The sequence below is a fragment of the Oncorhynchus gorbuscha genome, linkage group LG06, assembly GCF_021184085.1.
Source record: "Oncorhynchus gorbuscha isolate QuinsamMale2020 ecotype Even-year linkage group LG06, OgorEven_v1.0, whole genome shotgun sequence".
Lineage (NCBI taxonomy): Eukaryota > Metazoa > Chordata > Actinopteri > Salmoniformes > Salmonidae > Oncorhynchus > Oncorhynchus gorbuscha.
The window spans coordinates 7,798,311-7,812,235 of record NC_060178.1 but is presented as its reverse complement, the minus strand read 5'-3'; the positions used below and the strand labels follow the sequence as shown (position 1 = coordinate 7,812,235).

The 13,925-nt window shown below is 43.6% G+C and overlaps 1 protein-coding gene, 1 long non-coding RNA gene and 4 other non-coding genes across 6 annotated transcripts in view; 5 read left to right on the top strand and 1 right to left on the bottom strand.

Annotated features, from left to right (window-relative positions):
* Window positions 1-1,121: 1,121 nt before the first annotated feature.
* Window positions 1,122-4,197, top strand: LOC124036984. Its single transcript, XR_006839092.1, has 5 exons — window positions 1,122-1,272; window positions 1,784-1,883; window positions 2,289-2,351; window positions 2,635-2,703; window positions 2,944-4,197. It is a non-coding gene; the product is annotated as an uncharacterized LOC124036984 (long non-coding RNA).
* LOC124038829 lies at window positions 1,570-1,639 on the top strand. Its single transcript, XR_006839432.1, has one exon. It is a non-coding gene; the product is annotated as a small nucleolar RNA SNORD38 (small nucleolar RNA).
* Window positions 1,939-2,027, top strand: LOC124038833. Its single transcript, XR_006839436.1, has one exon. It is a non-coding gene; the product is annotated as a small nucleolar RNA SNORD60 (small nucleolar RNA).
* LOC124038831 lies at window positions 2,442-2,511 on the top strand. Its single transcript, XR_006839434.1, has one exon. It is a non-coding gene; the product is annotated as a small nucleolar RNA SNORD38 (small nucleolar RNA).
* On the top strand, window positions 2,773-2,861 carry LOC124038835. Its single transcript, XR_006839438.1, has one exon. It is a non-coding gene; the product is annotated as a small nucleolar RNA SNORD60 (small nucleolar RNA).
* Window positions 4,198-7,941: 3,744 nt separating the features above from the next.
* Window positions 7,942-13,925, bottom strand: part of LOC124036983 (growth arrest-specific protein 2-like) — a 50,140-nt gene continuing 44,156 nt past the window's right edge. Inside the window, exon 10 of the mRNA XM_046351597.1 lies at window positions 7,942-8,963. Within this exon, the coding sequence (XP_046207553.1) occupies window positions 8,769-8,963 (195 nt within the window). The 3' untranslated portion in view covers window positions 7,942-8,768. The remainder of the gene's footprint in view (window positions 8,964-13,925) is intronic.

Sequence of the window (13,925 nt, the reverse complement as noted above, 5' to 3'; positions counted from 1 at the left end):
GATATCCTATAAATCCCTTATCTATGTAATTCTATGACTGAAACACTCAACATCATGTTCTGCTTCCTTCCCAGGAGACGAGGAGACGTCAGCTAGCAGAGGCAGCTGAGAAGAGACAGAAAGAGGTATGACTGGTTTTGACAAGTGTTCACGACACCCATATAGCCTGGGCCTACACTGTTACACTAAGGGCTGGTTTCCCGGACACAAATTAAGCCGAGTCCTGGAGAATCTCCATTGAAAGTGCTTTTCAGTCCAAGACTAGGCTTCATTTGTGTTTGGGAAACCAGCCCTATATAACCTACACATGGTGGTCCTTTGTGACTTAGGTGGATTAGTGTGTGGTGAGGTTGTGGGTTCATTACCCACCGTGACCCTGTACACATACCTTTGTATGCACTCACTGTACCAATAAAAAGTCACTTAGGATGAAAGTATCTGCTAAGTATCACACTGGATACTGCCACTGGCCAGTCAGTCTCAGCAGCCAGCCACTCTCTCTGCCTTCTTATTAATGGAGTTTACTGAGAAAGAGTGGAGCCTACTGGGAGAATCAAATCAAAGTTGATGTAAGAATAATAACTTATTGTGGTAGAATGTCTAGACCATATGATATATTATATACAGACATTGTCTCTGTGGGTTTTTGGTAAAAATGGATCCGTTACAATGCATCCATCTTGGAACATAAAATACATCCTGTGACGATCACTTATCAGGTTACAGTGCTTTTTGTTTTCGGCAGTGCTGCGGTCAGTAATGGATCCCAATGTGTTTATAGTGGATATCTTTAGGTAAGACTTTAGTAGGAAATCATAATTATTTAACTGTTGACTTCCATTTGAATGGAATGTAAACTATTTAATCAATAAAGCATAAGAAATAGTCAGGGACAAACCTTTCACTGTAAATACCGTCTGAACTAGACATGATGGTAACAGTATTTGAAATTGCTCGCCATAAAAAAAAATGTTCGTGGGATTTGTAGTCATTGCAGTACAGCCAATTCTTGTGTAATCTACGGGAGCCTCTGTAGCTCAGAACTACAGACGAATAATTGGCTGATTATCCGGTGGGGTCCACCCCAGACAGGAAAAAGCCTTATAAATACCCCGCTCTTAGCTCATTCAGTCTTTCACTACCAAAGACACGGCGTGGTAAACTTCACAAATCCACCGGGAAGAATTATGGTTATCATTATAAAACTAAGTTTTCTTTGGCAGTCGCACAGCGAACACCATGCATCCGCAATAAAATGACTCGATCCCTTTGGTGAGTAATCATTTGCAGACTTGTTGAGAGCTAGTTTAGGTCTTCATTTATGCTGCACCTCGTTTGCTTTAGCTATTTTGGGTTACGAATGAACTTGGCTAGCTATTTTTCTCCCGGTTTTATTTCGAGGATTAATGTAGTGGAATACGCATAGTTAGGTAGGTTGCTACCTTAACTACTAGCTAATGTTTTTTTAAAGTATATTACATGCTAACCTGTTTTAAGCTAACGTTACTTAACAGCTAACACCACGTGGGTCGATAATGCGCATTTATTTTTTAGAACTAATATTGGGTCTTTCTATGAAGATAACTTTGTCCAGTTCTGCTACTGAATGATGGTGATCGATATTTGTGACTCTGAGAAAGACCTGTTTTTAAAAAAATATATTTTTAAACTCTTATTAGTTAACTAGTTAGCTGCCCGGCCTTAATAGAACCGAGCCAACGCCTTAATGACCTTGAATCACTTTACTCATACAGTTGAACTAATCGACCATTTGTCTCTTCAGTAACAGGGGTTCAGATGGCACCACCAGGCCGACTAGCTGTTCTGGCCTGTAGAGGCGGCTGTACGAAGTCCGTGATGTGAAGCTGCCATCACGTCGTCAGGTGAGTCTCATTAATCAATCTGACTTATTAACACCTGGTCAGGTTTAAGGAGCAGAGCCGGTGATGACAAAACTAAAATAACTTTTCTGACACCTCGTATGAGAGCTGGTAACAGCCTCTGATTCTAACTCTACTCTGAGGCTCTGATTGTAGTATTGGGCTCCCAAGTGGTGCAGCAGTGCGAGGCAAAGGCTCTCACACTACATGTCCTGGTTCGATTCCAGGCTGTATCACAACCGGAGTCCCATAGGGCTGTGCACATTTGGCCCGTCTAGGATAAGGTTAGGCGGTCATTGTAAATAAACATTTATTCTTAAGTGACTTCCCTAGTTAAATAAATGTGACTGTTGCAGTATTACTGGTGAGGTATTCTACTGATTAATTTTATAACCATCAACCCGCCAGGAGTTTGGTTTCAGTCTGAGACCATGTGACCTGCATTGGACCGCCCTCCACCCCATCCCTCAGGTAAACCAGGCTCTCCACTTGCGCACTAGGACTTTGAGCCAGTGGTGTTAACTTATGGTCTCTGGTGTCGTTTGACTGTTTCTGCTGGTCTTTCTATGAAGATAACTTTGTCCAGTTCTGCTACTGAATGATAATGATCGATATTAGTGACTCTGAGAAAGACCTGTTTTTTTTAGCTAAAAAAAATATATATATAAAATATATCATTTTTCTGTGCTAATTGTCTTTTTGGACCCTCACCAGTTAGCATCACTGACATGATTGGTCTGATTTCTCCCACCAGACTCTCAATGCTGCAGTCTGGTTGGTCAAGCTGAGACCATGTGACCTGCAGTGATCCATCAGCCCTCTGGTAAAGAACCACTTGTACTGCTCAGACACTACTTTGTCTTCTAGTGATTGTTGGTGTATAGTAGCAGTGAGCCAGTGATGACAAAACTAAAATAACTTTTCTGACACCTCGTATGAGAGCTGGTAACAGCCTCTGATTCTAACTCCACTCTGAGGCTCTGATATTAACTATGTATGGGTGTTACTGTAGCCTAGGTGATGTTTTGGATCTACGTTGACCTCAAGTGTTCCTCTGTTTCAGGTTCCATAGATGGGAGGGGCTTCCCACCACAATGGCTGCCCATCCTGTGGTTTCTCTGGAGTGTTGGTTTCAGAACCAGAAGTGTGCTGATTGACTTCCATCATGTTGAAGTGGTGGTTACTACCTACAGCTGGTGTTATCCAATACATGTGCTATGTATCAAGCTAAGCATTGTATGTGGGCCAAATCGTGAGCTAAATCTTGTAGTGAATGTAGAGATTGGCCAAGTTCAAGAGACTAGACTGTTTGAATCCTGGATTGTAAAACTGAAATGGTACATTTACTGATTTAACAGTAGCTGGGGGGGGGGGTCCTGTCTGTAACACTGCTCTGGTTTCTTGATAGTCAATTAGTTTAGACCCTAGTTTTAGCACACCTGGGCTACAGTCCAAACACTTAAGATGCACCCTACCCCCTTCAGCCCTCATTAAGTGGACACTTCTGATATCAGACAGCATTATAGGTTGAGTGTACATTTGCAGGGCATGGAAGGATTTTTAAAATGGCTGCCCTTACCTGGAAATCTATTGCTCCTCCTGCGATTTGTCTTTTAGCCACCATAGTATTGTAAGTCGCTCTGGATAAGAGCGTCTGCTAAATGACTTAAATGTAAATGTAAAATGTAGCTTGTGGGTGCTTTTATGTGCTACAGTCAATTATAATTGCATGTCTAAATATCTTAGCAAATTAATTAGTTACCTACCGTTAGCCTGTAGCTGGAACATTGAAGATAAATGTAGTAATACAATTTCCAAAAGCTAACCAAATAGTACTTTATGAGATGTTTGTACTGTCATGTGCATTAGTAGTACAATTTAGAACTTATTTACGTTCACTTGTAAATTGACCACTAAAACGAGGGCTGAGGGGGCTTACGTTGTGAGCTTCCCTTGCTTGGCTAATAATTTGCACTGCCTGCCAAGATGGTGACTTTATTCCCCCAAGGGCATAGAGTGAGGGTTTTTAGTTTGGACTGTGGCCCTGTACTAATGTCCCGTTATATAGTGAAGTGCCACAAAGGACACAGGCAAATTAGTTTGCCCAGAATGGCAGTGCAACTGGCATTTAATGGGTACTTCAGGATTTTGGCACACAGTAAGGGTACTGTTTTTATTTATGTAGGCTGTAGTTTATTACTTATTTTGTTTACCGTTTCTGTTATCCTCACCCTGCCTCTATCTGGACCCTACAGTCAGCAGCAGTATCTTGGGTCTTTTGTTCTGTTAAGGTAGTCAATAAAGTTTTTACAATGTGTTCTGGTAGTTCGTGTGAATGTGATTGGCTGCTAGTGCCTGTTTTGGTCACAGTTCTGTGACTGACAGATCACTGCAAGCTGGCTCTGTAATAGTTGCTGTTGGCAGTACTGACTTACCAGTAGGGGTCACTAAAGTATCACTGTGGACAGGTCCACCAGCTGGCTAGCAATTTTGTGTCTGAGGTTTAATAGATGCCTTTAAAAGTTGTCTGGTTAACCTATCAAAAGGATAGAATAAGTCTGACCCTGTGTTGCTTAGGTACAGAACAGGAGCCCTACACCAACCTGAGGGCACTGTTCACCACCTCTTGGCACTCCCGGCCCGACAGGAGGGCAGCTCCCCCAGTCCAAGCTCTTCTGTCCCAGCACCCCAATGGTGGAACCAGCTTCCCCCTGAAGCCAGGACCGAGTCCCTGTCTGTCTTTTGAGACCATTATATTGGGATTTGATGGTCTCAAAAGACTGACAGGGACTCGGTCCTGGCTTCAGGGGGAAGCTGGTTCCACCATTGGGGTGCTGGGACACATGCATACATATATATATATATATATGCCATTTAGCGGACGCTTTTATCCAAAGCGACTTACAGTCATGTGTGCATACATTCTACGTATGGGTGGTCCCGGGAATCGAACCCACTACCCTGGCGTTATAAGCGCCATGCTCTACCAACTGAGCTAGAGAAGGACCACACATACAATTTAATCCTCTTCATCACCCCCCCCTACCTCTTGAGTCTACTTTGAGAACAAATGTTCTCTCTGCCTGTGATGTCCCACTTAACTATTTTAAGAAGTCTGCTAAATGACATTTCAAACAAATTCATATGTAGGACTTAACATGGTAATGTAGCATTTGACAGTTGACTTCAATAAATTATTGAATTGTGGCCCAAAATAACTGATTACATTTCAAATGTGTTTTAGCCATGACTTCTGTAGTGTAGCTGCATATTTAGGGGGAAACCTAACTCACTAGTTCAGAATATACGCATTATTACAGCGATTGTACTGTATGTTCACTTGTTACAGGGTTTCTTTCCCCTTGAATTTTAGCACAGATTGTCACCTCGTCAGTTGTTACAACTGCTGGTTTCCATCTGTGGGAAGGGTCTACTTAGACCGGCCCGGCACAGTGCTCCAGTTGAGCTTGAGAGCTAGGTGTGAGTTCAATTTAAATTTGAAAGGTTGAGTTTTGGTTTCCCTTGCTTGTTTTTGCTCCGTAGTCTTTTTACTCCCTATTTGAAATTGCTGTGGGTTTTTCCTTTTAGCTTGTTTTTTTCAGTGGCAAACCTAGGTGTGCATCCATGATGGGTGTCTGTTAGAGCCCCTTAGTGGCTGTGCCAACTTTCAGCGGGTGTCTTTGAACCCCTTTTAAACTTTTGGTTTAACAGTCATTCAATTGTTACGTTTCCACAAGACAAACTAATGCCTCTCACAACAAAGGAAATCACTGGCAACCAAGGTAACAAACATGCTTTTAGTACCACATATTCCAGCCTCAATCCCAGGCAACAAAAAGTCAATCATTGCATAAACTGTTCAAACAGAACAATAAATCACGTTTCTGTCAAAGTAAAATGGTCACTATTTTATGGGTCATTCTACCTCAAAGCACATGACTGTTCTGAAATAATTTGTTAGAAACAGATTAGCTTTCCTGCATCATTTCTGTTGAATTTGCGCTCAGAAATTGAGTTAATTTATTGCACCTATACGACCGTCGTGACATAATACAGGGCCCTAAAGTCAGGTGATGGATAACTCAAGCCTGCTGCCCACCGTGTGTTTTGTAGTTTACATAATCTAGAAGAGATGCAATCACTGCATGAGTTGGAGTGGTGCTCATCTGTAAACTACTCCAGCACCTTAAACTGCTTCCGTCATCTTAAATGAGGATCAGCATTTTGTTTTTTTTATTCCGCTTCAAGCACGGATCACTGCTGTGGCGGACATCTAGGAGAGATGCAAGACCAGATACATGAAGTCACATCCTCATTATGAACGTCTTAATTTCGTGCTCCGGTAGTTGGTAACCATCACCAGTTAACTATCGTCAAGGGAACCGATGATCTATAAACAGTCTCACATCCCAAATAACTAAATCATTATGGAGGGAATTCTTACCCGAGCGCGCGTAAATGACAAGGAATTTCCTTTTAAAAATATTTTTAATAAACGCGTTTTCTGACCTTGAAGTTTAGCATGAGAATAGCATGCCATTCACCCGATATTCATTTGGGGCGGAGATCAAATAAATAAATGGTGCGGCAGAGGTGAGTCTACAGATTATAACCATGATTTAATTCCACCTTTACGCGTGATGAAACAATGAACAAGGTCGAGCCAACCGGTCAGTTCTGTTGATAAAAGGATATTAGAAGGGTGAGCCGGTTAAGGATCGATTCAGACAAGGTGTTAAAATTGTACGACAAGCGACAGTTTATTTCAGAGTGAGAATATCTGGTACACGTAAATACGGCTCTCCCATTCGCTCGCACAGAACAGCAGGAAAAGAGAAAGAGTGAACCGTTACAACACAATTTATACAAAACAGAAAGTAGGTTGATCCTGGGAGATCGGATCTTTGGATTGGTTCAGCTGGGGTGTAGTCTTCCGCCATTGGCTCAGCTGGGCCGTCCGTCACTCTAGAATCCCGCCGTCACACAATGTTCAGCTAAAGGGGGAAATTTGGTGTGTGCGCTGGTTTGGCAGTCAGTGTGTAATGTGGGAGCTATCCTGTAGGGGACCCCACAGGCTTTACTGTGAGTTGTAGCCATGTATTTAGCAGTAGGCTGATCACTTGCATAAGAAAATAGCAATTTTCTTTCCCCCGATAGAAATAACACCATTCTCACACAGTAATTTCATAGGCTCTCCACGGTAATACCCACATACACTGTCACTGTTAGTTTCATTACATTTTTGCATCACTCCTTCACATCGTTAGTTGACCTTTTTTCTCCCTCTGTCACGTTCATGTGGTTGTTCCTGATAATCACTTGCAGTAGTAGATCATATTAGCCTAACTTGTTACAAATTGTGCAGTGATTCAGGACGTGTAGCCAGATTGAATCATTATGGGACTCCGACCACACCGTAGCAGGTTAGCCTGGTGTACGGTTCACGACGCCTGGACCGTTGTCATCACAGTTCTATGATTAGTGGGGATTATGGTATAATTTATAGACTACTGTTCAACCTCTATTGTACACATTTCTCACTTTCCAATATTTCATGGTTTGAACAAATTAATGTCAACTTTTAGGATGAATCTAACCACTATTTTTGATTCACCAATATGTTGTGCCTAAAACAAAATATATAGTTCAAAATACACTTTACAAAAATATCAACGCAACATGTAAAGTGTTGGTTTCATGAGTTGAAATGAAAGATCCCAGAAATGTTCCAAACACACAAATCTTATTTCTCACAACTGTTGTACACAAATTCGTTTACATCCCTGTTAGTGAGCGTTTCTCCTTTACCAAGATAATCCATCCACTTGACTGGTGTGGCATATCAAGGAGCTGATTAAATTGCAATTGGCATGCTGGTTGCAGGAATGTCCACCAGAGCTGTGCGGAGGAGTATTTCTGTCTTTAATAAAGCCCTTTTGTGGGGGAAATTTTCATTCTGATTGGCTGGGCCTGGCTCCCAAGTGGGTGGGCCTATGCCCTTCCCGGCCCAACCATGGCTGTGCCCCTGCCCAGGCATGTGAAATCCATAGATTAGGGCCCAATGCATTTATTTCAATTGACTGATTTCCTTATATAAAACTGTAACTCATCAAAATCTTTGAAATTGTTGCATGTTGCGTTTGATATTTTTGTTCAGAATACTTTCCTAATCCCTAAATAATATACAAGATCAGAGTATTCTTAAATCCACCAATTGGTGCTGAAACGGAGACTGAAATGTTTTTCTTTCATTGACCCCTAATATTCTGAACCGTTCTCTCCATATTCTAGTGAGTCTGGCGACAAAATTCTAATTAAAGGTACACCATATTTAAAGGGATGGCTTTAGTTAAATGTACTGAAAACCCTATTGAATGAAAACTCCACGAGAAAATCTGTTGGCAGCCAAGTGGGAAGGTTTTCAGCGGTTGAATTGCTGCCATCTTCTTGCTGGGGTGGTGTGCGGCCATCTTTACTCGTTGCTGCGGTGGGGTGCGGCCATCTTTACTAGTTGCTGAGGTGGGGTGCGGCCATCTTTACTAGTTGCTGAGGTGGGGTGCGGACGTCTTTACTAGTTGCTGAGGTGGGGTGCGGACGTCTTTACTAGTTGCTGAGGTGGGGTGCGGACGTCTTTACTCATTGCTGAGGTGGGGTGCGGACGTCTTTACTAGTTGCTGAGGTGGGGTGCGGCCATCTTTACTAGTTGCTGAGGTGGGGTGCGGACGTCTTTACTCATTGCTGCGGTGGGGTGCGGACGTCTTTACTCGTTGCTGCGGTGGGGTGCGGCCATCTTTACTAGTTGCTGAGGTGGGGTGCGGCCATCTTTACTTGTTGCTGAGGTGGGGTGCGGCCATCTTTACTTTTTGCTGCGGTAGTGTGCGGCCATCTTTACTCATTGCTGCGGTGGTGTGCTGCCACCACTAGGTAGCTGTTTGAGGTGAGGTCCTTGGAGGACATGGGAGACGTCTTCCCCTCCACTCTGGAGATCTGGAGCATCCGACATGGGTCGTGTTTCAGAAGGTAACTCTCAAAGGTCTCCCAGCCTCCTCCCACACGCACCATCACATGCTTGTTGTGTAGCATCTAGGAGAAGAAGATTACATTATTGTCCATTCAGTGTTCACAAATTACCATGTGTGTTCTGCTTTATCCCAAACAAATCAAATCAAATGTTATTTGTCACATACACATGGTTAGCAGATGTTAAATGCGAGTGTAGCGAAATGCTTGTGCTTCTAGTTCCGACAATGCAGTGATAACCAACAAGTAATCTAACTAACAATTCCAAAACTACTGTCTTATACACAGTGTAAGGGGATAAGGAATATGTACATAAGGATATATGAATGAGTGATGGTACAGAGCAGCATACAGTAGATGGTATCGAGTACAGTATATACATATGAGATGAGTGTGTAGACAAAGTAAACAAAGTGGCATAGTTAAAGTGGCTAGTGATACATGTGTTACATAAGGATGCAGTCGATGATGTAGAGTACAGTATATACATATGCATATGAGATGAATAATGTAGGGTAAGTAACATTATATAAGGTAGCATTGTTTAAAGTGGCTAGTGATATATTTACATCATTTCCCATCAATTCCCATTATTAAAATGGCTGGAGTTGGGTCAGTGTCAATGACAGTGTGTTGGCAGCAGCCACTCAATGTTAGTGGTGGCTGTTTAACAGTCTGATGGCCTTGAGATAGAAGCTGTTTTTCAGTCTCTCGGTCCCAGCGTTGATGCACCTGTACTGACCTCGCCTTCTGGATGATAGCGGGGTGAACAGGCAGTGGTTCGGGTGGTTGATGTCCTTGATGATCTTTATGGCCTTCCTGTAACAACGGGTGGTGTAGTTGTCCTGGAGGGCAGGTAGTTTGCCCCCGGTGATGCGTTGTGCAGTCCTCACTACCCTCTGGAGAGCCTTACGGTTGAGGGCGGAGCAGTTGCCGTACCAGGCGGTGATGCAGCCCACCAGGATGCTCTCGATTGTGCATCTGTAGAAGTTTGTGAGTGCTTTTGGTGACAAGCCGAATTTCTTCAGCCTCCTGAGGTTGAGTAGGCGCTGCTGCGCCTTCTTCACGACGCTGTCAGTGTGAGTGGACCAATTCAGTTTGTCTGTGATGTGTATGCCGAGGAACTTAAAACTAGCTACCCTCTCCACTACTGTTCCATCGATGTGGATAGGGGGTGTTCCCTCTGCTGTTTCCTGAAGTCCACAATCATCTCCTTAGTTTTGTTGACGTTGAGTGTGAGGTTATTTTCCTGACACCACACTCCGAGGGCCCTCACCTCCTCCCTGTAGGCCGTCTCGTCGTTGTTGGTAATCAAGCCTACCACTGTTGTGTCGTCCGCAAACTTGATGATTGAGTTGGAGGCGTGCGTGGCCACGCAGTCGTGGGTGAACAGGGAGTACAGGAGAGGGCTCAGAACGCACCCTTGTGGGGCCCCCGTGTTGAGGATCAGTGGGGAGGAGATGTTGTTGCCTACCCTCACCACCTGGGGGCGGCCCGTCAGGAAGTCCAGTACCCAGTTGCACAGGGCGGGGTCGAGACCCAGGGTCTCGAGCTTGATGACGAGCTTGGAGGGTACTATGGTGTTGAATGCCGAGCTGTAGTTGATGAACAGCATTCTCACATAGGTATTCCTCTTGTCCAGGTGGGTTAGGGCAGTGTGCAGTGTGGTTGAGATTGCATCGTCTGTGGACCTATTTGGGCGGTAAGCAAATTGGAGTGGGTCTAGGGTGTCAGGTAGGGTGGAGGTGATATGGTCCTTGACTAGTCTCTCAAAGAACTTCATGATGACGGAAGTGAGTGCTACGGGGCGGTAGTCGTTTAGCTCAGTTACCTTAGCTTTCTTGGGAACAGGAACAATGGTGGCCCTCTTGAAGCATGTGGGAACAGCAGACTGGTATAGGGATTGATTGAATATGTCCGTAAACACACCGGCCAGCTGGTCTGCGCATGCTCTGAGGTCGCGGCTGGGGATGCCGTCTGGGCCTGCAGCCTTGCGAGGGTTAACACGTTTAAATGTCTTACTCACCTCGGCTGCAGTGAAGGAGAGACCGCATGTTTTTGTTGCAGGCCGTGTCAGTGGCACTGTATTGTCCTCAAAGCGGGCAAAAAAGTTATTTAGTCTGCCTGGGAGCAAGACATCCTGGTCCGTGACTGGGCTGGATTTCATCTTGTAGTCCGTGATTGACTGTAAAAAACTGGGATAATCTTTAGCTTTCAATATAATTTCATGGTGTAGTACAGGGATAATCAAATCAGATCCTGGAGGTCTAGAGTACCGCTGATTTTCTGTTCTACCTGATCTAAATCAGACCTTGATTAGAGGGAAGAATAAAAAATAACAATGGAACTGGCTTTGAGGTTCAGATTTCTGCTGATTTTCTGTTCTACCTGATAATTAATAGCAAGTCCTACAACACTGAACAAAATACACAACATTTAAAGTATTGGTCCCATGTTTCATGAGCTGAAATAAAATATTCTAGAAATATTCCATACGCACAAAAATCTTATTTCTCTCCAGTGTGTTTACATCCCTGTTAGTAAACATTTCTCCTTTGTCACGATAATCCATCCACCTGACCTATGTGGCATATCAATAAACTGATTCAAATAACATGATCATTACACAGGTGCACCTTGTGCCGGGGGACAATAAAATGCCACTCTAAAACGTGCAGTTTTGTCACACAACACAATGCCACAGATGTCTCAAGTTTTGAGGGAGTGGGCAAATTGGGATGCTGACTGCAGGAATGTCCACCAGAGCATTGAATGTTAAGTTCTCTACCATAAACCTCCTATTATATATCCTTTTAGAGAATTCGGCAGTACGTCCAACAGGCCTCACAACCGCAGACCACGTGTAACCACGCCAACCCAGGGTCTCCACATCCAGCCCCCCCACCCCGCCCTCCCTGAGGGATCGCCTGAGACCAGCCACTCTTGACAGCTGATGAAACTGAGGGTGTATTTCTGTCTGTAATAAAGCCTTCTTGTTGGGAAAAACTCATTCTGATTGGCTGGGCCTTGCTCCAATGTGGGTGGGCCAGTCTCTCAAGTGAGTGGGGCTCTGCCCACCCATGGCTGCACCCCTGCCCAGTCATGTGAAATCCATAGATTAGGGCCTAATTTATTTATTTCAATTGACTGATTTCCTCATATGAAATGTAACTCTGTAAAATCATTGAACTTGTTGCATGTTCCATTTTTCATATTTTTGTTCAGTACAATATTTGCACATCATTAACAATGGCATTGTTGAATTCCTTTTCACTAATAAATGACTCAAAACCAGAAATCAACATGCTGTGCGTTCACCAATACATTGTAATGTGGGCTGAATTTTATACAGCAACATTCTGTTTATTTAAATTACAACTGTTTATTCGCACATGCTGCCTGCTACCTATTGCACATTTTCTGGGTGGGTTGGGTACCATGGCAACCTCTTACACCACACCAATAAATGGCAAGAGAGGGAAATAAAAAATACATTGTTATCAGACAAACATTTGTCTTTACTGTCCTTGTTGGAACCAAACAATTGATTCTCATCCAAAACCTAAGCCTAAAATAGCCTTTTTTCCCCTTGTGTGGACCACTTGTTACTATAGTAAAACCAAACACACAAAATAATAACATGTCCATAACCTCATACATTGTGTTTTTAACTGGAAGGGAACCAGGTCATATGAATGGTGTGATAAACAACAAGATAACAGATCAGAAGCGAAACATTTCGAGTGTCACTGACAGGAAGTACCAGTTTGACCCAGTGCAGGCATACTGCTGATTGTTGCTGACTGCTGGCCCCAATGGCCAAACACAACAATGTACACTTAATCAGTTCTGAGAGGAAGAAAGTAAGAGAGTGTTCCCCACACCCAGATACACTATATAGACAAAAGTATGTGGACACACATTCAAATGAGTGGATTCGGCTATTTCAGCCACACCCATTGCTGACGGGTGTATAAACACAGCCATGCAATCTCCATAGACAAACATTGGCAGTGGAAGGGCCCTTACTGAAGAGCTCAGTGACTTACAACGTGGCACCATCATAGGATGCCACCTTTCCAACAAGTAAGTTTGTCACATTTTTTGCCCTGCCAGAGCTGCCCGGTCAACTGTAAGTGCTGTTATTGTGAAGTGGAAATGTCTAGGAGCAACAACGGCTCAGCTGCAAAATGGTAGGCCACACAATCTCACAGAATGGGACCGCATAGTGCTGATGCGCGTAGGGTGTAAAAATAGTCTGTCCTCGGTTAAAACACTCACTGCCGAGTTCCAAACTGCCTCTGGAAGCAATGTCAGCACAAGAACTGTTCGTCAGGAGCTTCATGAATTGGGTTTCCATAGCCGAGCAGCCGCATACAAGCCTAAGATCACCATGCGCAATGCCAAGCATCGGCTAGAGTGGCGTAAAGTTTGCCGACATTGGACTGGAGCAGTGGAAATGCATTCTCTGGAGTTTATTTACGGTTTATTTCACCTTTATTTAACCAGGTAGGCCAGTTGAGAACAAGTTCTCATTTACAACTGCGACCTGGCCAAGATAAATCTAAGCAGTGAGACACAAACAACAGCACAGAGTTACACATGGAATAAACAAACGTACAGTCAATAACACAATAGGGAAAAATCTATAAACAGCGTGTGCTAATGAGGTAAGATTAGGGAGGTAAAGGCAATAAGTAGGCCGTATTGGCGAAGTAATTACATTTTAGCAATTAAACACTGGAGTGATAGATGTGCAGAAGATGAATGTGCAAGTGGAGATACTGGGGTGCAAAGGAGCAAAACAATACGGGGATGAGGTAGTTGGATGGGCTATTTACAGATATGATGAATCACGCTTCACCTCATGGCAGTCCGACAGATTAATCTGAGTGTGACGAATGCCAAGAGAATGCTACCTGCCCAAATGCATATTTACAACTGTAAAGTTTGGCGGAGAAGGAATAATAGTCAGGGGTTGTTTTTCATGGTTCAGGCTCCTTAGTTCCAGTGAAGGGAAATCTT